The sequence below is a fragment of the Varroa jacobsoni genome, unplaced genomic scaffold, assembly GCF_002532875.2.
Source record: "Varroa jacobsoni isolate VJ856 unplaced genomic scaffold, vjacob_1.0 scaffold_448, whole genome shotgun sequence".
NCBI classification, from domain to species: Eukaryota; Metazoa; Arthropoda; class Arachnida; order Mesostigmata; family Varroidae; genus Varroa; species Varroa jacobsoni.
Genome location: NW_019213350.1, coordinates 282699 through 306623, shown reverse-complemented (window position 1 = coordinate 306623; position 23925 = coordinate 282699). Strand labels below are relative to the sequence as shown.

Below are 23925 nucleotides of genomic sequence, written 5' to 3'. Positions count from 1 at the left end.
GGTTCCACCTATTTTAGTGGACCACACCGACCGAACAACGGCCGGCTCCCTAAACGCCGGCGTGATTCAATGCGAGGCTTCTTTGCCAGGAGAAAGACAAACGGAGCAACGCTACTTTGGACTGTGTGTAACCACTGACAAAGAGCCTTGCGCTAACTATCGCAGAGCTCCTTGTCCGTTATGTTCTTGACGATCCTTGTGTTGGTCTGACCGTTCGGCAGGAGATTAACTCGACGCAACATGGTCAGCAAAAGTTACCCCCTAGTAGGTGCTGGCTTGTCTTTGCTCTTGGTAGGCTCAACCCGCTATGCAGAAATCCGTAGAAAGCATACTAAGTAAGCGAGGGAGTGGCGAATGTTCCTCTTGCAGATCAACGTATGGTACTTACTGCCTTTCTATGTTAGCACATCTCAAGAAAAAAAATTAGAACGAAAGACAGTGAGAACAAGAATAGAAGAAGAAGAAAGAGTTCAAAAACGTATGATTGTGTGTAAGTATTAGAGCTAGACGGAAAAATGTTCTTTCTTCCTTCGACCTCTCCATTTATCGGTCCATCTGCCGTCTTCTCAATTTAAAAGTCGCCTTCCATTCTTCGGTTACTCTTACCGGTTACAACTACTGGTAATACTGTTCACACGCGAGACTTTATTGCTATCCAAACGGTGTGTTGGTTCATTAGAAAGGCGCTGTAGTAAAAGCAACGGCGATAGGAACATGGGAGAGAACGTATTGCGACAAGTGATCAGTAGCCGTCTCGCGAATGGCGCAGGTACTCACCGAGTATCGGGTTCTTCCTTCCTGTCAACAGGAGAGTGAAGAAGTTGGATCGGCGGATAAACGGAAAAGTGCCAGAACGCCGAATGTAGGTGTCGGGGAACATTTTTATGCCTCACCCATTGAAAGGCCTCTGGAACCAGTCAACCTAGAATGAGGCAACACGCGAGTGCCTCTTCAGAAGTGGCTAAGCACAGGAGAACTCTGGCATCGCAAGATGCTGCAGGAGAGGTTTGAACATGTTGAAAGCGAGAAAAGAAAGCGGACTTAAGCATGACTCAGCTGCCACTCCTATCGCCGCTTGCCATGACAGTGCAGCCACAGCAGCAGAAATGAGTCACGATCTTTTCAAATTATTTAGTGAACGTGGGTCTTAGAAAAAACCACGAAGCAACGAGCATGGGTAATACGGAAATGACGGTCGAATTTCGAAGCAATATGGACGAGGACGTTCGGCGGACTGATGCTACATATTCAGACAGCAGCCCACGCGCAACCGATAGAAAGGGGAAAAAGCACGGACATGTGTAAGTGCTGCAAACGTTAAGAGACATACTCAACTACTTTAACGTTTATAGTTCCTAATTTGGCCTCGGCTATGCGCCGAGCACTGGGGAAAGTGAGTCGTCGAATTAGCGCTATGGGAAAGGAACAACAGAAAAAGGCCGGGAGGACGAAACAGCCCTTTAGAAGGGCCACAGAGTATACCTTGGAGCGAATAACCAAATGGAGACGATAACTTAGATCTACAAAAGTATAGACGTAACGAAGAGATCGAAATTCCATCCAAGCATCGAAGCATCAATTCGTCGTTCCAGCAACAGTTGATGTTAACTTTGTGATCTTGCGGCCTGAATTCGGGTCGACCTAACCATTCTGGTACGCCATACGACCTCATTACATGATTGATGAGTATTTGGGAAACGTCGGAGTGGTGAGACGAGCAGTTGAAGGATCTTCGCACATACGTTTTACATGCGTATGGCTGACGTGCGCATATGCGCCTCTAAATACCAACTTACCCTTTCAGATCATTATAGGACAGAGTATTGTTGAAGGTAAATATATATATCGTACGTGTAAGTATTAGATAAAAGCTTTGGACTGGTGCTTTTTAACTTCAAGCAATATTGGCGGTCAATTTTAAACAAACTTCCTGCTGAATTAGTATGTGTGTTAAGGAATTACATCGATTTTGAATATAATGGTTCATGTACAGTAGCTTAACGTCATATTTGTGTCTCGTGTAAGAAAGCTAAATTAGTTTCCCTTCGATAGGTTGCTGGCCAAAAACCTAAATCACATCTGAGGCCATCCCTAGGTGGCCTGTATGCGCCCACACTACTACCGAATCACTATCGGCCCAGTGTATTTGTAGCAGGCGCCGATCAACGTCACAGTTGACTAATGAGGCTTAACTACCGACTGCCTAAATCGAAACTCCGCTTACGCAACGAAGCTCTCTTACTATCGATAGAAGTGCCACCTAAATACTCGCTTGGCTTAATTTCAACGTTTATGTTATATAAAATTATTATGTTTTTTTTTTGCGATTTAAGTAATATGACCTTTGTTCTAGTTTCCAGCATCAAATAACTTTGGCCATATTAGCACTCGTCCGGGAAGCTCGATGTCGCAGGACTGTGTCAGCTTCCAATTACGCCAAACTGACTCATGTCAATATATATATATATATATATATTCGCTGAAAACGTTACAAGAACTAAATACAATATTCTACGTACGTTAACGACCAAATGAATCGTCAGCATCAAGTATTGCAACAGAGACAACTCGTTCCTGCAAGTAGTAGCTTTTTTTATACGCCATCGAGGATGTTATAGGAATAGTACATGGTTGAATTACACCACTTTCCATTGTCCTGTTGAAATAGTTCAACAACCTGGCCCTTTTATGGCAAACGGCCATTTTCTCACCTAATTATTCAGTCGTCATTCGAGCGAGTTCGGTTCGGTTCGGTTCGGTGTCAAACTTCATATATTCTGTTACCCGAGAACTTCAATTTTTCCATGCAGTTTATCGATAAGGTTTACCTAAACCAAATCAAATTTGCACCTATTAAGCTGTCACTGTCCTATTATCTTATTGTTTCATTGAATATCCTATGTCCTCTAGCACTTCCGGCTCAAGAGCTCGTCAATCGCAAAAATGTGACCAACTCACTTGTGCTCGAAATTTTTATAGAGCTTGAAAAACCGATCGGTTTCTCGATACCAACATCTCAGAACTTCTTGACGGGGTCGACTCAGTTGGTTTTACATTATATGGAAATATATATATATATATCTTCTAAGTATAATATATTTAAACAGTCCTCGAAGTTAAAACCACACACTATTCTAAAGTGGGACCGTGACAGCCTATGAAGCCAAACCTAAGCGGGCGTTCCACGTGGGCTGTTTAAGATAAACAAACCAGCACGCAAAGAGGCCCAGAATTTGACTTGTAGGTAGTTAAGTGCCTGTATCAAGTCACCATAACAGGTTTTGAATCACAGTTGTTATATACTGTATCATATATTTCTAGTCGATAGTTACCCATTGTTGTCATACATGCATTTCAGGGGCAGCGTAACTCACTCTATATGCTATAATCAGCGAATTCGATACGGTCGGTAATTTCCTAAAATGCGAGACACCGGTTCTTGAATGATAAATTTTGTTAGCCTTCTCCTATATTCAAGCGGTTCACCCATGACCTTGGACTAATTATCTTAGTAGCAAAACGATAATGTATATAGTTGGAGTTATACCTCCATAAAATCTCTAGCCGAATCCCTAGCAGCATTGTAGCCACCAAAGTCTTTGGACCTGATTGCACCCATACAGCAGTGAAAGGCCCTGCACACTGTGCTTGTATGCTAGTTTATTCAGTGTTCTAACGTGTAGCTTCTAACTCCCAGTGCATTACGTTGATTTAACTTGCTTTTTCCGTAGATAAACGCAATTGGCCTTCTTTAACATAAGAATTAGCACGGATCTTTAAGCAATGAAGTAAACTTTAAAGCAATCGTATTGTTTAATAAGTTGATCGTACGGCCAGGCGGCATATATGATATTTGATCACACAGCATTTGCCGTCATTTAAACACCACGACTACCATAAGTTCCTCGCATAAATATGACCAGCGCGTCTGTCTTTTGGGAGACAACGGCACGCTATCGTAGCTTTCATCTGTTAATGGTGCCGCTGCCCACTATTGTGACGCTTTACGCCACTGTGGCGCGACATCTACCTGATCGCGGGACGAATTCTGGGACAATGACGGCACTGCTAGATAGTTTCTTCGCAGTGTCACACGCACATTGATTGTTAGCTGACGCAGTATGCAATGCATAGGCTTATATATATGTAGGTATATACATGCATACATCCGTGTTTTTCTATACATCCGTCCTCCCATCCGCTCAACACTGTCCGATATCGATTTTCGGGTTTTCTGTTTGTACGGTGTTACCTTTCTATTCTGTTTTCTAATCCCTTCGCCTCCCGAATCTCCCTTCTTATGCCCACTTGCCACTACCATGCCCTTCGTGGTTCCTTTGCCTGTTTGTTTCTTGATTGCCATCCCAGCCAATTGCTGTTGCTGACCACTGCACTTCCCACGTATGTACCTGTGGCCTGTAGTACCTGCACAAAAAGAGAATCTTCTAGTGATGTTCTATCTATTGTTCTTCCTTTTTATGGCTGACTGACCTCGCTCTGGAATAAGGAGAAAGGAAGGAAAGGTGTTCCGTTGTGTCAGAGGGAGACAAAATAAGAAAAGCGGGGAAGAAGCAAGAGGTTAAGCGGCCGGCCTGGCTATGACCCTGCGTTTCGTGGATCAGGTCGGCTGCACATAAACCGCAATAGGGCCTGGGGTGTTGTCACATCTCATTTGACTTGTACTGCCCAGGTACTCGCTGTTCTACACCCCATTCTTCTAGAGACCATTCACTTGCCTTTGAGAGCTTCTCCTTTGGCTTACCTTTCGATGTTACCTCTGCAAGGACTTGCTTCGCTTGTGCCGATATGGAGACTACTGAAACGGAACGGGGTTGTTACTGCTGCCCTGCTAATAATGATACTATTACTAGCATATCTCATGTGTGCAACGATTCTTCTCAGAACTTCAATCGCAGTAACATCGACTACCAAAGGATAAACACTGAACGAGCAAACGATTGATTACATAAAGGTAGTCGTTAACAAATTTTAGATTAGGTCCCATTTTTAGAATCGTTCGTTTTCTCATTTGAAACTGTTTCAGTAACTAACAATTCAGTATCTCTTTTCTTGATATGTCATTGCTACAGCGCTGATCAACCTTCAGGAGCTCGTGCGGCCGTTCCCGCCGAAAAACGTAGAGTACCAGTTTCGGCGAGCGGATAACTTCACTGCTACCTTGCTAGATATCCGCAGCAGAGGAATTTACTCGATGATCGTTGACGTCCGACCTGAGAACCTCACTGCCTTTCTTAGAGCTGTAAGTAGCCTTGCTCAATGGACGTATATTAGCATTCACACGGTATGGGGTCGTTGATCCATGGCCCGTTCATGAAATAACTTCTCAAATTTGAACAATGCGTCTAATTAGATTACACTAAGCGAATCATACTAAGCATTTTGTACACAAGGCTTGCAACACTCCCTGATCGGAAAGCCGTCACACAGTTAAGTAAGAACTTTGTCTAGGATTTTCTTTGCGACTGAGTTCATGGTTTGTGAAGTTGAGTAAAATATGTGTACTACATTTGGATTCTCGTCTTGTCGCTTCTATGTCTCGAATCAGCTACGTCTCGATTCACTGTCGTCTTTCAATGGCTGACTTACAAGCTGCTATTAGTCCTGAAGAAGGTCTTTGAAGCTTCTGCCGAAGCTATTTTCAAAGCCAAATGTGATTGGCAGTACGTTTTGCTCGGGCAATAAGCCGCGCCGAGGGTCCAGGTCTGGTTTTGCGCCGAAACGATTCGGACGCCGGAAGAGAAATTTTTGTGGAAAGGAGATAACCGCCTTAGCATTTGTGCGTGCATATCAAACCTACCACGTCCTATTACCTTGATATACGAGCAAAAAAGCCTGAAGCGTGAAGGCACATCACATTTAGCAAATCTAAGGGACAAACGCTGCTGTTCCCTTTTTTGATGTACTTCAAGACGTGAGCGGATAGGCAAGTGATTATTTTGCCCGGGCAAGTTGCGCTGTCGTTACGTTGCTACTGGCCGGTCAGTATTTATCGACCTATCTATAAGTAAAATCTGATGTTTGTATTTTATTAACGTCACTCGCGCCGGAGTTACTCGTACAAACCAAAGACCTGGCAAAAGGAAGCTTAGATCTAGTGATCACTGAGCACCAGGCGATGTAAAAAATATTCAACATTACGCGCCACCCCTTTGGATTAAGGAAAAGGATCAAGTGGACGCTGAGAGCAAGAATGAGCGAGATGGGTATAGGCGAAGCCTGTGGGTAAATGTAAAAAGATCTAGAATATTCCCATAAAAATAAAACCCAATTCCGATGGACGACGCCATTTACAATGCCACTAAGTGCTCTACTTTGCGGCGCCTTTTATTGTCAAAGTTGCTTGCTTTTCATATGTGGTTTTGTAATAGCGTGACGGAGCTGCAACATTTTCCTCTGTTTTATACGACTCCTATGACTTTATTTTGATAAAATTTATTTAGTGGTTTTGTGAAAGAAGCGTATTCGGTATCGCTTATCCGGTATTGACTTTTGAGCTATTGTAGCCCTCGAGGCTGCCTACAGACGACGTTGAAAAGATTCACAGATTGAGGGTTGACAAATTGGTTTTCCCGCCCAGAACCTGTCGAATCGTTTGGCTTGCTAAGACAGACGTCCTGCGGCATTGTTGGCAGTTGCACCATGATAGTCAAGTGCTTTCGAGGGGGGGGTCAGCAGCGTATAAATAGAGGTAACCGTGCTTAAAGCTACTTCTCTGTGGGAAGCCAAATCGAGAGCTACATATTTCAACTGAAATTAAGTTCATGAAAACATTGTTTACGTGTACCTATTCAGTGTAACTCATTGGACATTAGCCACGCCCCAGACAGGTTCTAACGGGAAACACGTAAACGCGGGAAAAAGAAAATTGAGCGCAATGAAGAAAGAATTCTTCAATTATGTGCGGGTATATCTCGCTTAGGTTTTTAGAGGGCTTTCGAAGTTATGTCATATAATAGGCAAACGTTCATTTTTGTTTTTCTGGCATAGACTTTTGTCGCGCCTATCTTGAAGTTACGGCTAAGTTTCTTTATAGATACATATATGCTAACGGTGTTTTACCTTTGTATCACTGTTTCCATTTCAGATTCTTCAAATTCAAATGAATGATTATAAATATCATTATCATTTTGCTACTTACGTAAGTATTATTTTCTCGTTTATTAATAACGTTATAATATCTTATAGAAACACATTCAGGGTTATCTTTGTGGAGAAAATTGGCATAAGAGTATTGCGCGTGATCACGGCCTCACTTATTTGGTTGAACATAACCGTTGAGCTTGAAACTAAGTTAAAATACTTTTTCTACTTCTTTTTTAAAAAAGAACGAAGTAACAGATTTTCTTTTCTTAATTTTACTTTATCTTTGTGTGCAATATAAAAGTACATTTGTAACTATCTTCTTTGCTGTCAGAAGGTGCTTTTTGTGTAAGTATGCCATAGCGACTGAACACGGTACAATGTAATCAAAATTTTTTGCGTGTGGCTAATGCGTACGGTCGCAAAGTAGATCCAAAGTAGTAAGTAGAGATATATAGATTTTGATGTTTGCGTGGGTGATCATCTACCTCTAACTATTTTTGTGCCTTATTAGCTCGACGCCTGAATTGATGTAGAACATTTGCCTATTTTCCTGTCTACCTGTTCGCCGTCGCGGAAGGTCCGAGTGTACACTAAAGCGTCTCGCTTGTTGTGTCTGTCACTGCTGCTGTGCCAATAGAGACGGCATGAAGTTCTTTTCTGCCTGTATTGACGTCCCTGTACGTTCAAATCATCGCCGCCCCTATCATCCTTACGTGGTGCGACTGGCAACAAAAGCGAGAACAAGATGGTTAGGTATCGGCGTCTTTTATATTAAAACACTTACTATTCAATATTCTCTTCCGGTGGCTAGTGCAGCAGCGACCGTTACACCAGCGAAGTAGCAGACGGAGGCTGCAATTATGATGCAGTCCACACTGGTCATGACCAGGAAAGCGTGAGTTGACTGGTCTGGCTGACAGCGGCAAATGCTTAGTGATTATTGCTGAACTACTCAGCAGGCTAACGCCTCGTGGTGGGAGGACGCTGCCATGGCGAAACCGCTGTCCGTACGGCTCACCATACGCTATAAAAGCACGAGCATGCGGTCTGCACGGACGACTATGATGAAAGCAGGACTTGACAAGATCTTGTAGCCCATGCTGGCTAAGAAGGTTCCTGGTGTCGCCATCGGTGAGGCCCAGGCTAGGTATGGAACAGAAGAAAAGCTGCTAAACGAAGAAATGCATCAAACAAGTGATACGTCATCATCATGGGACCGATGAGCGATAATGGCCGTGCTGTTGCTACTATCGTTGTGGCAACTATAGCTGCTAACGGTACAGCAGCTTTTGGGTACGGTTAGCGATCGCCGAAGGCAAGGTCAGTTTTTTCCTCCGGAAAGAATGGGTCGACAGAGAGTTGTGAACGCCAGCAATAGCTGCACTTCAGCAAGGGAAAACAAATATCAAGACTCACTCCTAACTACAAAACTGAGGTCTGTAAGCACGCCGACGACGATAGCGGCGACGAAAGCGGCATCTAGATCTCCTACCCTTGTTCTAAGTAGTATTGCTGCTACTTTTTGTTGGTTACTGACTGACTCCGTACGACTGTATGGACCGGTCCGTCATCGCCCTACGTAAATGTTAACGCAAACGTTCTCCACCAACGAAAATTACGAAGTGACCACGTATCGGCAACCGACGCATTTCTGGCTACCTTACCTATGTGTAGGGAGTCTATGAAAGGCTGACGACGGCGAAGAAATGTGATCATGGCCGCTTTTCTTTACTTGTGAAATGATGTGAGCGTTGTCGTCCTCACTGTCACTGGTAACGTCCCGCCAAGGGACATTTCACAGTTTCCGCGCCGTATCTTGTCTGCTGCTGCTGCTAGATACGACGAGTTCGGTGGCATTCGATGGATGGGCATCAGCGTTACTGCTGCTCCTGGAATGGTAGCAACAGCAGTAACGAAAAGCAGAAGAAGAAAAATTACGGTCACTCAAGCAGCAACGAGCGCATCGCGTTTCCAGAGGTGGCCGGAAGCTGCAATTTGACTTCCGGAAAATTAATCAGGAGCACATTCACCACCGTGTGAACGATGTTAGGGGGTGATGCCGAAATTTTGAACGCGGAAGGATCGGAAATAAAAAAGGAAGAATGGTTAGGTGACACGTAAGTGGATATAGTCTTCATTTTCTATCGAATACTGTGACTGTTTCGCTTCAAAAACAGAAATGATAAATTGAGCTGGTTCTTTAGAAGATTATACTTGACACCACTACCTGAACTGTTGGCATAAAATAATTGTGACAACAAAAAACAGATTCTTCTGAATAATGTTAATGACCGTGCAACTGCCTAAAGAAAAAAGTGGCTGTTTGGACTTGCTATATTTTGTATATGCGGCGGTAATGGGCTCTAACCTTAAATATAATCCTTCGGGTACTCATGATTTATATATCAGGAGCATAGACCACCAGAAGCCACCGTATATATATAATACCATAATAGCTTTGTATACTGATGCACTAGTTATTATAACATACTGTCAATAATATGAACTAGATAAAATTGAGAATATAGGACCTTAAAGTCTACTTATGTCTAATATCCCCTACTCAGGCCTTGTATTCGCCTTATAATTGGTTAACTGCTATTTTGTATGATTCTAAAATTAAAATTAACTTTTTTCGGGCTTTCGAAATAAATCATCAACATAGCATTAACGGGGCTGATTTTTTCACATGACTTTGAATTAAAATTTTTTTTCTTGGTAATTTTTTTCCCATTAAATCACTTGATATCTCGTAGTAGACCGTTCATTGACTTGCGTAAATGTCCTCTTTGGTGCCACTAGGAAAAAGAACAAACACTAGCGCGCGTCGTTCCCCTCTGGACGCTTCAAACTCTCGCTAAAATAACATGTTCCAAAGACACTTTTGAGAGGTCATTTCGCCACGAACAGGTCTTTGTTAAACCTGACCGTTACTCTGTTTCTGGAGCCATTTGCTTCGACGTCTACCATTGAAGAAAAATGTATCATACTTTTTTTTATACAGGCCGTTCGGCAGAGTATACTCAAGGCCTATTCGCTTAAAAAAAATATCTTCTAAAGCTTCTTCTATATCTTGTGACGCATAGAAAAAAATTTACGAATGAGATTATACAATTTTTCAACTTTGTATTTATGTCAATGCCATGCTGATTCCAATTGTCACTGTGATCAATCTATTCAGGCCAATAACACTAAGTCAATCAAAATTTTTACTAGGCACCAAATTTGGTAAGGTCATATTATATAAAGTTTCAGTTATCCATGCCAGTGATATTATAACGATAATTAGAGATACTGACAAAATATCATTAAGCTCTTTTGAAGATTTGCGAAAGTAGCCTGAATACGCTTCTTGAGAAGACTTTAAATGAAACTACTAAATTGCAAGCGTAAATGAGTTAATTTAACCCTAAATACGCACGCAAATACTAATTTAAAATTAAGACACTTCAGACATTATGCCATTGAATTTATTTACTTTCCTATATCCTGCTCGTTTATAGACGTTGAAAGGGTTTATTAAGAAACAAATGGTTGTTTTTGTTCACTGTTTCTCCCTGCTTCTAACTTTCCATGTGCTGACGATCGAGTGTTATATAGTCTTAGAAAGTTCTCCTTTGATCCAAAGATGTTGCTTTATTCAGATTAATAAATACCGTCTTACGTTTGGATTCCAACGATGGGTAGGGGAGGAAGTGAATATGTGACATCGAGTTCTTGCCAGGGGCACAAAGATGAGACAGCAACCCCCAGAAATACGTCCTACGTACGGTCAAGGCTCTACAGCTGAAAGATATGTTTCCATGAACAACTGCCTTGTTCCAAAAATAAGCTTCATTAAACTCGAAAATAATCCTAAAATTGAAAAGTCCATTTTACGTTAGCAAAGTACCTTCACGACTCCTAGCTATAGAGCTCGTGTCACGTCGCATACGTTATAGGTATTCTCGACTAACAGTTCGTTTGAGCATGACAACGTCTTGTAGGGCAAAGAAAGAAAGTTGTCAGTAGGTAATATCGTAGCCACTTCCAAAACTTTCAAACAATAAAAAATAAAACTGCTCAGTATATACCACCTAATGTAAGCTTCAACAGCAAACGTCCAACTAGAAGTACTTGGCCCTATATGCATTTCCGTTACTCGCCATTAGGACCCAAGAGAAACTGCAGCTGTCACTGTCTCATGTCATGAAACCACCTAAAGCTGTATTAGATGTAAAGAATAGAATGTGCTCTTTTACACAACTTTTATTCAAGTCGAACTCTTCGTTCATTACCAGGCTGTATAGTTGCCCTTAAATCTTGCCTAGGGTTCCCTGCAAGCAAGTTCCGCTGCAGCGAGCTATCTACGGAGGCGACTGCCTGTAACTTTTAAATATGCTAGTTCGTTTAATGAATCTTTCTTGCCGCTCTCCATCTTCCTGCCTAGCTGGGTGCTTTAGGACAAACCGGCCATAGAACCTCGGCGCCAAACCTTCTCCAATGATTTAAGGTTAGAAGCATAATTTGCATCAGGTGAACGGGTCATAGAAATCTATGATTTTTACCGGTCTGATTACGACCTGCTCTTGACATTTCTTTGCTCTGTTTTTATTATTTGCTGTTTCTATTGCAGGACATCGAAGCGTTCAACCTAGAAGACTTTCAATACAACTTTGTAAATATTACCGCGTTTCGTATGGTAGACTCCGAGAACGAGACGGTACGAGCTATCCTAAACGACATGGAAAAGTTCACTCCGTACGGTCAAAATATTCTTAATAAGACTAACGTCATAACTGTAAGTAATACTATATGTGCATTACATGTCTTATTTGCTTCAACATATAGTGAATCCTAAAGTATTTTTATTAGACCTGCTAAGATTGTAATGTCAGCCGAAAAATATCTTTAACCTATACTTTTCAGGACCTTCTGAAGTAGCGCAGTACGTCACATGTTTTGCCATAGATGCTGAACGATTATTGCTATTTAGCTTAAATTACAATATATATTCAATTCAGCAAGTAATTTTAAACAAAGACATTGTCTACATAATTCAAAGATTTTTTTCAACTTGACCTAAACAAGTATTAACACTAAACAATGGAAGACGATGGCGGTCTTCTTTATAAAAACAAAGTCATTTGTTTGTACTACCCCAATTTGTCGTCCCGTTGTCTGTAATTACAGTCTCATTGTTTCGACCACTCGGGTTCATGCTGGCTGATTGAAGGTACGATTCGAATAGAAGAGGCTGGCGTGGGAGACGCAGCCAAGGTTCGATGGAAACGAAAGCTTTTTGACAACTCAAAACGCGGAAAACTAATCCTTCTTTTCCATTCGGACCAAAGTGGGATAAATACAGAAATTCAAGTGAATTTAAGCTACATATCCTTCTAGAATTGGCTAAGGCGCGTCTGGGTTTTGTGGTTGGGAAATAGTACCGCGCTATAAACGTTGCCTTTTCTTTGAAGAAAGTAAACTACGCGAAGGACCTCCATGATTAGATTTTGTGGCGGTCTTTAAAGGTCCTAAGAACCGGATTGCTGCCCGTGTATTCCTTCATGATTGAAGAGAGCTATTCAATGAAAAAGAATATGGGGTCTAACATATAGACAATCCCAACTTTACTTGTGTACGAAATACAGGTAACGTCGGTGAAAGGAGGCCGTCTGAGTTCACTCCTTTACTGTGAGAATGGCCCAATGCAATTAGAAAAGGGAAATTTTCAGAGAATTTAATTAGAACTTGAGATGATTCACTACCTAGCTTTAAAAATATTAAGTAGAATAGAGAATCCTATGCTCAAACTGTATTTACTGTTCACGTCTCTAGCTAAATGTTCGTTCCCAAGCAGTTGTTCTCTGCTGTTTAATGTGTCGCTAAAGAGAGCGTTGGATCATTCAGAAGGCTTGAAGCGGACACTTTGATTGGCTATTTATTCTAGTGTCTAGGTAATTAATGTCAAAACTAAACTTTTCTGTCAATCTTCGGTAACCATCAGGCTAGGTTCTCTTCGTAAATAAAAATTTCAGATATTAACTCACCAACAGTGCATATATATATATGTGCAGATATATGTATCCTTATATATATATAAGGAACGACCTAGTTCAAAACCTAGCTGGAAAATTGGTGGTGCTCTTCTTTTATAAACACATCAAACTTCCTGCCAATAGCTACCGCCGCTTCTGTCCTTTCCTTCAATCGATTTGTTCATTCAACATGTACGAAATTAGGCTAAAAATAATTAAGTCATGCATTTCGAGTGTTGTATTTCCCGTGGTTTTTCAGTTTAGTCGAAAACTTTTTATCTATATATACATAATGGATACAATTGAATTGGGTAGCATATGATTAGATCGGTGTTTGGCGGATCGCAACCCGCTGAAAGCTTTTAGAACGACTGGTCTATTTAGACTGGTCTTTGTGAAGACTCTCTGGTTCGTGACAAATGGCGACCACTTGCCTCGTTTTGAATGAGGACTCTGATTACCAAGACGGGTCGTAGTCAGCATTAACCAATAGCTGTTATTGCTCTTATCAGTATCTTTCTGAGTCAACTCAGTAGATACGGGAGCACACGAACGGGCGAAACCAGGGAAAAGAAGAATAAAGATAATTACGAGTCGGTTGACATGCGCACGCCAAGTCTCCACAAACGCCGAGGCAAAAAACGATGTAAAGATAGCTCTGAAACAAAAAGCTACAATGGAACATATCGTTGATGTTTATGGTGGTAATCTGCACTTAATTAAAAAAGCTCGCAAGCTTGAGCAGATTAAAAATATTGGATAAGTCAAGTTCCTTCAGCTGTATTCATTATCGGGCGCCTATAGCGTCAAGGCGTCACTATCTGTGTTTAAATTAAATTTCGTTCATTAATTAAATTAAATTAGTTTTATTTTCATGTGAAAAAGAATCTAAAAAAACAGCCGACATGAACGTACAGGTCATAGGGTTCCATTGGTATGGCTATTCAAAAAAAAGCACTTTGGCTAGTAACCACTATGGACAGACTGGCAATATTTCGTAATCAAAACCTTTGACCATACGAAGTAGGAAGAGCCGCTATGTTGGACTCTTTAGATATGTCTCGAAATCCAATAGGATTTTCTACTGGAGATAGCTTTGTGACTCATTTTCTGACCACTTTCGACCTTGCTATTGACTTCGCCTGTATTTTAGCGTTTAACTGGCTGACCTTTGCTTTGGCTTGGAATGACAGTCGTTTAACTACAGAAGAGGAGAAAGGAAACTAAGTACCTACCAAATATGCAGCAATGGAAACACTCTATGGCCGTAGTTGTAGAAGCCGTGGCTACGTAGGCGTCCTTGTCAGCAAGCTAATTATTAGTGCTGTTTTGCACAGTCAATTTCGACAGAGGAAGGTCCTTGAGCTTGTGGCAACTGTGGGCCACGCTTGCGCTCAATAGCGGCAAGCGTGGCCCACAATTGGCTATTCTGCTGCACATGCAAACAAACCGGCGAAGATCCTACTCCAGCCATCGGCAGACTTTTTCTTTGATATATGACAGTGGAGGAGCCAGCTGGCTCAAGGCTAGAAACGCTGAACGCCGTCCGTGCAATAGCAATGATCGGGATGTAGAGGCGGAGACGAAGCTGCTACCAGCCTTTTGCCCCTCAGTGTCCTTTTTCCTGGTTGGTAAATGTTCCCGACGTGATTTTGTCTCTTAAAAACATTTAAGCTCAATGCAGAGGTCGCAAACAGTGTAGAACTACAGCAGACAGGGAAGAAGGATACGTTCTAAAGTAATCACCGTAGGACAACAACGTCCGCGGCAATGTACTCTGTTTATGTGGAGAAGCGGCTGGGATTTATCCTATATGTTGAGTTAGCAATTGTTACTGTCGTTTGCCTCTTGATACTTAGGCATGCCCTGGTATTCTGCTCTTGAAAGCAGAAATGTTAACGATAAGGACCCATTATACCAGTCGTATGGATGTTCGATACTATATTTGCCGCAATTGCTTTCTGCCGCTATTATTACCTAACTATGTCGGAAATAGGTCTGATGGTTTTTGAAACATTATGTTCACTGACCAATTTTTGTGTCTCGAGTCAAAGTTTGCTGTGGAAAACTCTTGCGGAAAAATGTTCCCCATCTCACTTTGTAGTTTCGCCAGCTATTAATGGTAAATCATCATTTATTTCAAGACTAGACTAACAGACGCTCGTATCCAAGGCTTTCTCTGGACGTAACGTTCTCAACTTTCGGACTTAATACTTGCGATGCGTTCAGCCCTAGGGTACAATAGTTAGCGTTGATGTTGTTTGAAGGAACTTTTCTCACATTGAGGATATCCTCCGAGACGATTTCTTGAAAAATACCACTGAGGAGTGGCTCTCTAGAGAGCCAGCCACAATCGGCTCAACATTTCCTCTGCTTCTGTCAATCTTGAGTGATCCTTTTCTCTTTAAGCAAAGCTAACTGCACAGTAAAGCCTGCACTGAGGTACTACGAATTGCGCTTGCCATTGTATACTACCACCCAACAGCAGGATAACTTAGAAGAACTTAGAAGAAGTAATATTAAGGATTGGAAACTGTGGGCTCTTGGTCAAAATTCCACAAGGCATTTACTTGCAGAGACTATCCCGCGCTTGAACCTAGACTATAAAAACAATAATAATAATAATAAAGACAATAGTTAAGGAAGATTCCTTAACTATTGTCTTTGTTTATGTTCTCTCTCTCTATGTTCTCCACTGTTACTCCAGTGCAGTCCTTCAGTTCCTATTTTTATCGTTAAAAGTAACGAAAGATCAAAGATCACATAGGTTAACTGCTGCAAACCTATCAGCACAGAAGCACATACAACGAGACATATCTGGTTAGCCGTATAACCTTGCTAATGTTCAGCATAGACCAAGTGAACGTCGATGCCGATGACTGTTAACGGTTCCTGCCAAACTTCTGGCTGTATTAATCCACGAGTTACCACATCAGACTTGTTCCAGATTAGATCTGTAGAAGCAGCTCTTCCTTTATCCGTTTAGGTAGATCATTTTTCTATTTCAGTTGATTGTTCAACTCCTCCTTAACAGTATAGTTAATAGTGCGTATTATTATACCATACCGTTGTTACTTCATTACCATTCTTACCGTGTGTTATAGTGCGAATAGTGTGCTTACTACATGTAAACATGAAAAGCAAAGCTCTAACGAGGTGCGTAAACTTATTCAGACATAATGTTCCTATTAAATCTTCTTATCTCTTATTTATTGTTGTCGGATCAATTCGTTCTGGCCGCAGACGGAGGCGGCATTGACTTATGACGCGGTCTATGCGTTCGCACATGGTATGAACGATTTGAGCCGCGCCACAGCAGCACAGCTTCGACCCAGCAACGTCTCCTGTGGCGATGGACTTTCGTGGGCCGAAGGAACCTCGCTCTTCAACCTCATCTCCATGGTCGACTACTATGGACTCACAGGTAGAGCGCCTTTCTAGTGTTCACCGGCGAGCCCCATTTTGAATAGAATAAAAAAACATTGCAGCCATACCAAGATACAGGGCAGGATGCTTTTCGATGACCGGCTGTACGGCAGAATAAAAATAACTCCTTTTTCTTTTGCCAAAGCTGATACATAGCAAACAAACACACAGTAATAGAAACGTATGTTTTCAATTAGACGGGCAGCTTTGGTTTACTTTATCGTGTGCGTTTACAATTATATCAAATAAGATGGATTTGGATCTTAAAAAATTTATTTTAAAAATATATGACAACGCTATCACCAAAAGTACGCCGGAAACATGTCAAGTGATAATGAAGGTACTTTTTGTCAACGTTATTGCTATCATTAATGCGGCTTCTGCAGAATCCGAGGAACAATGTGGCAGATAGGTAAATTCTTCTCTAGATTTAAAGGGCTCAAAATTACATTAAAATAGCTAAAAAAAACCTATTTCTTATTTGCCCCGATTTTTGATGAGGAAAGTATCAATGGTTAGTTGGCTTGTCTAAATAAACTTTCACGACTAGTTTTGTTGCATTTTAGTTCTTGCATTTTTGGGACTCTTAGCCTGCCATCGGCTCAAAATTTGACTTCGCTAGAATTTTCCATATGTAGCATATTTGAGTGAAATTTTAACAAGTTTTTACCTATTGATCTAACTTGATACACGGTTATTATTGAAAAGTTATTTACTAATTAACAAAAAATTCTTTTGAAATATGACTAGTGAATTGTTTACGGTCCGAATCTCGTTGAATGGTGGCTATATTAAATGAGCATGATTGTCAAAAATTACACTTCAAGCACATGACGAAACTATCTGCTTTTATTTAGTTTTCACCACAGAAAGTCTCAAGTAAAGTGCAGTAGGCTATAGATATATTCCCGGCAGGCTCTCTCACAGTAACCTGTTTTGTCCACTAAGGTTTTCTGCGATTGCTCTTCAACCGTTATTGAGGCTCTGCCGGCTTATTACAAAGAGTCTGGAACTGCATTTTTGCGACCCAGGAGAGTTGCCAGAGCAAACAGGATCCCGCAAGCCAGGACCCTGATTGTTCTGACGACGGCCAAAAAATTGAAAAGTCCCCGGCTTTCGCCTTCTGTTACCGGTTTTTTATGGCATATTTTTAATTAGGAGTTCGCTTTATGCCTTAGTCAACGCGAAGAACATAACCTAGGCCTCCAATGATGAGTAAGTCTACCGATTGTTGATGCCTAAGGTAACGGAGGACCCTGCACTGCGCCATTTCCGGCAAGACCTTGAAACGAGGACCATTAAAATTGCAATAGGAGTGGCACCGGTTCAGATCAAAGAAAGGTACGAGTCAAACAAGGTGTGGGAGCTCAGAGGAAAACCCTCGACTAGGCACGATCAGCTTGAGATTAAGAGAGTAAGCCTGTACCATAGTGCGCTTACTCAAGAATGGCCTGGTGTTTAGGGTTTGAGGACAATAAGCGCTGTTCTACATTACGTCTCCTCAAACAGAAGAAGCCATCATTTTGTGTCATTCGAAAGGGCTGGCAAGAGACGCCGGAATCCAGAAGACGTTGCAACATATATGGAGGTGGTGGAACCGACATCTGATGAAGCTCGATACGCTTCATTCAGTATTCGCGCCATAAGGTCTGTTTGTGAAAGAACTTCATGGCCCTCTTGGACAGTGAAATTTTCTATGATTTGGTGATAGACGATTATTACCCTAGTTTCGTTAAGCTCGTGCTGGTTTATAAAGCGATGCCTGGTGTGGTGGGGGCCATTTAGGGGCTTCGGCGCGATTATGATGGAGAACGCAACCTTTCCTACATCACTAGGGGAGATGGATTTCCTTGGGCGAGACTACATTGGACACGTATGAGCAGGTACCAGACGTCTATGATGCAGTGGTCTGGTTAAGCGCATGGACCGGACAGTCGCGATAGGCTAGGTCCCGGAATAGCCGAGTGCCGCAATTCGCTCAATGATCTGCTGCTTTCAGTGGCGTTTTCGTTCAAGACTTTTCCAAGGGAAAGGTTGGATGTTCTTTGAGCTTCTTTTTGGCTACGGAGCCGTATTAGCTGGAAAGCTTATTATGCATTGACCATATGTACTGCGGAAGTGCACTGTCGACTTCGCGATCGGTAATAGAAGATGAAAGTACACTGTAAGCGCAGGCGCTCAGGCCTGTAAAAGTTGCGCGACGACTCAAAGCAATTAGTAAGAATAAAACGGTTGAAGCCGGGGTTGATTGAAAAGGCAAAACATTTTCATCATAGGCCGTTGAATCCAAACTAGTCTTACATGGACGTAAGGTTGCGACGTCTCGAGCGCGTCAACGGACCACGAATTCCACGCTTATCTGGCCATACGTTGAAAAGCATATTCTAGTAGGAAAAGTAAAAGTACGCAGCAACTATCAATCATTCCCAGTTAAAGGTAGACCAGATCTATATACGGTACCATAATACAAGCAAATATACTATAATTGATTACGAGAAAATATATTGAGTAAAAACCATTTAAAAGTAATGGATTGTTTAACTTGTCCCACGTAGAACTATAGAAATTGCAATGGGGTTAAGGCAGGGCCATTAAAGGCGCTATCCACCACAGGCTACTCTGTGTGTTTATTTTATTGGCGTACACAGTTGTATTGATATCTATTTGTGCTTCGCATTTGAATGCTCCTCTACGTCACTTCCCTCACTTTTATACCTAAATTCTGTGAATGGTCAGGAGTTTGTGCACACTGGACTTTTGTCAACCTCAAAACTGCCGACTTGCCAGCTTACGCAACTCAGGGTACTTCCGCTTCTGCTCGCATAGGCATCAATTCAGTGTAATTAGCCTTGCTTTTCCTCGTCGGGGCGCAAAATGTCGCGGCTCCTCGTCATCACTGCATTCGGTGTAACGTACTGCGGTTTGCGCCTGCCACGATGGTCCTTCAAGTGACGCGTTAAAGGAACTTCTAGAAGAAACTCCGTCGACTAAAGGCAAAAGTAACTCAATGGATCGATTATCCTGTGTTGCTTTTTTAACGCCGCTCACCCCCTCTTTACAAAAGTACCCTTCCTGAAGAGTCGGGCGCCAAGCCGTCTTACATTTTTGCCCCCATCTCTCTACCTAGCTCATTTTCATGCCTCAAAAGTGCCACGCCACCTCCGGGCTTCTCCCTCCGTTGGTTCCGCTTTATCTTGCTTGTTTATTCGCTGCCTGGCCCACCTGGTAGCGTTGTCACCATCAGAGTACCTTTCCATATTAATGGTCGCTGCTGTGGGTTGCCATTGGTTGTCGTATGTGCCTGCAAGGTCCACCCTTTCTGCTGTTTCCATTGGCAAAAATGAGAAGGCTCAAATAAACAATAGCGAGGGCAGCTAGGCACGCACAAATGGAAAAGGAAAGCGTTTCGACGACAAAGACGAAGTGGGGGAAGATTTCTGAAAAAAAGTGATGGCATAGGCAACGACCATACCTGTGCATGCTACACTAAGCGGGTCCAATAACGGATAGTGCAGCAGCACGCGTGCTTTGTTACATACTTTGTACTATGAAGAAAATCAAACGATGTCGTAAATGGAAGCATATCACTGTGACCCTTTGATTGCAGTCGAGGGGGTACTAGCGTACATCTTCAATAGCATGCGAGGAGATAATTACAAAAATCGTAAAAGAATTGTTCAAGCGTTTGCCTATTGGCGTGCATTATTTCGTTGGATATCACAATGCAACATTCAAAAATTGTGCGTTACGATTTTTCAAAAAAAACGCTTTTTTTGCAGGAAATATAAGATTCAACGAAGGCAATAGAACAAGCTTAAAGCTCGATCTACTCAAGCTTCGCCAAGACCGTCTGGTCAAGGTTGGAGAGTGGACGTCTCAGCGTAGACTGAATATTGTCAACCACGGAGCCTTCCACGACTTCGGAAGCACGAATATCACACTACGAGTTACCACTATCGAGGTGCGCCAATCGTGATCTTTGCTACTTACCATAATAGTTTTATATCTTTTAACCTGATCCATGCCTTTCGAATAGTTTTCCTCTTAGGCATCGTTATTGTTGAGATGTAAGTTTGACAATCACGCATACCTGGCTACATGTAAGACTCGATATGTGGCCTCCAATGACAATTTCTTGTAGCTTTCTATTATTCAGTCTGACGCTACGTTTTTCCTCGAAGAAACGTTGGAACTTTTCGTCAGAACACCGACACAAAAGACTTCTAGGAAACAAAAGTTTAAGAACTATTTCACCATAGTAGTCCAGTTTACTATATAAGGTTCGATCTTTGTTCTTTTTTGCTTTGTTGTCGCTGGCAGCCTTCGTGTTGTTGATTGTTATGGTGATGATGACGTTGATGATGATTATTATTTTCATAAGCACTGACCATTTGCTGACAGCACAAACATATAAGGCCGTTCATGTACAAGTTGCGGATGTTCGCGGTCCATTCAAAGGCCTATGGCCTTTTGGCTTTACGTTCCGCCTTCACTTTTGCGGTGTTTCCTGGGCGGATAAAAGACGAAAAGGGTACTATTGTTGCAGGACGAAGCGTAACTCAGGCCATTTTGTGCTTTAGCATACAGCGGTACCTAGCGCTTGTTGTTGTGTTGATAATGGCGGTGGAGGCGGAAACAGCAGCGCCAGCGTCGTCTTAGCAGTTACGGCAATCCCTGTTACTGGTCTGGCTGAAAGTGTCCTGTTGTGCTTATTTAGCTCTGCGGGAGGCAAAATCCATAGAATGAAGCAGGAACGGGTGGCGGTGATAGCAGGATGGGCAGGTGTAGTACAGGACTCCTACCACTACCGGAGAGTCGGAAGAGTTTGGCTAGCATTAGCTGACTGTGTGTGTGTATTCTGCGCAGACTTAATACTGCTAGACGCGGTGATTGCGAGGAGGTGTTGCTGTGGTCGAGTTGTCTGTTGTGCAGGACGTAAGCGGAGAAGAAAAAGACGGAACGATGTCATGGCGGCTGAGCACGTTCCCGCTGACCAAACGGCCAAACAGCCAACTGCCGGAAGGCAGAAGGTCTATACCCCTCCTCGGCTTAGATTCGATTCGTTCACTTCTAGTTCTTTTCAAAGCGATAGGAAACACTAGAGAGTGGGGCGAGTTGTAGCCCACTTTGGTCGTGTTACGTTGAATGTTGTGCTGCTAGCATTCCGTTACTTCCGCCGTTGCTATTTACGGTTAGTATGCATAGACTATACTGCGTAGTATCTATCTTCTGCAATCCAGAACAGCTGTACAATCAGTTTGGTGAACCACTATACCTATATAGTGTACATACTAACTACAATTTGTGAGAGCCACTGTAATGCTTATTAGTGCTTGCTAGGGTTGGTTGTGAAAATTTGATTTTTGCAATGCCAAATAACAATTAAAGTTATAATTATAAGTATTTGGTTATAGTGTCTTCGTTGGGGCGTTCATCTACATCAAAAACATCAATTCAACTATATAGCAAGGTTTCCCGAAGATTCCCAAGTGCGTATTTCCAAATGAATTGACAAGATCTAATTAATTAATTAATTGTGTGTGCCCATTCGAGAACCGCTTAAAAGGTATAGTTAGGTTTAGATTGAAGCATTTATTGCAGTATCTACCCTTTGTAAATAGAGATCGTTAAAACTCAATGGAAATATGTGTACAATATCGCTAAAAATTTAGGGACAGTTCGGGTTGCATTGCGTTCTCTATTCAATTGGCCGAAATAACTTTTTTTTTCAAAATAATTTTCTCAACATTCCAAGTGTCGCCGAACGCCGTGCGTATTTTTATTTTTTTTTAACGTGTTTCATGCTTAGCACTAATCGACTATTTTTTTTTATAGTTTTAGATTAATCGAGTATTTTTGCTAACATTCGTTGTGCGTCTCCATTGCCTCCTGCGCCAACCCATCATGCTCGCCAAAAACACGTGCCAATCTATCCTAAAACCGACGACAATCTCTATCAAACGCCCTTACTTCGACTGTGTCATCCGCTCGTATGGGAGTTTCCGTAACCGTGCTTCATTTGACTCTATCACAAATTTCAACGATGGATTTCGTCTGTGCGTGACTGTTTTATATGGGCTGCAACAAACTATCAAACAATGATTCACCACTGTGGTTCTTCAATAGCCATCGTGTGACGAGCTCTCGCCAAGCAATCTAATTCACTAAACGTTATCAAGTCGTTCTGCGTCGATTCTGCTTATCGTTACTTTCCATTGGTGCTCTCCGTCGCTATCGATTCCATGCGTCGACAGTTCTTTCCAACCGGCCAACACTGCGGCATTTTTGCTTGCACAATCATATGACATGATGTTAGTTGTGCGCATTATCTCGGCGGTGAATCTTTGGATATTAATGGTGGCTGCACCATGCTGGTGATCTTCGATGCCCTTATTTCTCACACCCCGTAAGGGAATATTGTGCTTTCTGGGCCCTTTTCCGCTGCAATACGGTTGGTCGCTGTTGACGGAACGGACTATTTATATTGTCACATCGCGATGGTGGCCGCATTGCGTCTACGTTTCGTATTGTAACGAATTATCTCTTGCTCTCATCGTTCCTTACCCGCTCCCTGTGTGCCCGCCCCCTTTTTTTCTTTCTGTGCTACCGCCATACCTCGTTCTGACTGAACCGTTGCTGTTTTGTCTCATCATTGCAGTCAGTGCCATTCATGATGCCGAAGAAGCAAAAGGCCGTCGTCGGCGCGGCAGCCCCCGGAGAGGAGGCGTCCGCGGGCGGCGGACCAAGGGCGGGGGCGCACCGCGAGGGAGCAGCTGCCGCCGGTGCTGTCGGCATCAGCAGCAGCGGTAGCAGTGCCCTCGGGGGCGGTGGCGCCGCAGCCGGAGGCACCCCTGGCGGCTATGGAGGCCACCACGGTGCCTATCATCATCATCATCATCATCATCAAGCACACAGCAGCAACAGCACGGGGAACATCTATGAGGACTACGAAGGATACATCATGGACCTGCTGAAGATCTTGGCCGAGCAACTCGGCTTCCACTACGACCTCTATTTAGTGCCTGATAACAAGTTCGGGGTCATGAACACCAGCACACAAGAGTGGAACGGCATGGTCAGAGAGATCATAGAAAAGGTTAGTGCAATCTGTGTCTGTGCATTTATGTATGAGCCCATACCGTGTTGAGTAGCTAGTCAGCGCTGCTCAACGGCAGTCTATTGGTAGCGTCTGAAATGCATTATAAGTTAAGCCATGATGAGCATCATGAATGGTGTGCTCTGAGACTGTATGAAGCCGTATAATAATCAATAATAGGAAACGCCAGCGGTTCATTTCGATACATTCGTAATGAATCCACATAGCATGTTCTATTTCAATTCAATCATAGCTAAAGCTGAGAACCGTAGCACTACAACT

At 42.5% G+C, this 23925-nt stretch overlaps 1 protein-coding gene across 1 annotated transcript in view; it reads left to right on the top strand.

Moving 5' to 3' along the window:
• The window catches only part of LOC111260503 (glutamate receptor ionotropic, kainate 2), a 126078-nt gene that overhangs the window by 25110 nt on the left and 77043 nt on the right, over positions 1–23925 (top strand). The window contains exons 3-9 of the mRNA XM_086968368.1: positions 5091–5260; positions 7106–7159; positions 11720–11884; positions 16365–16545; positions 20327–20508; positions 23206–23231; positions 23463–23643. Coding sequence (XP_086824494.1) covers positions 5091–5260; positions 7106–7159; positions 11720–11884; positions 16365–16545; positions 20327–20508; positions 23206–23231; positions 23463–23643 — 959 coding nt within the window. The remainder of the gene's footprint in view (positions 1–5090; positions 5261–7105; positions 7160–11719; positions 11885–16364; positions 16546–20326; positions 20509–23205; positions 23232–23462; positions 23644–23925) is intronic.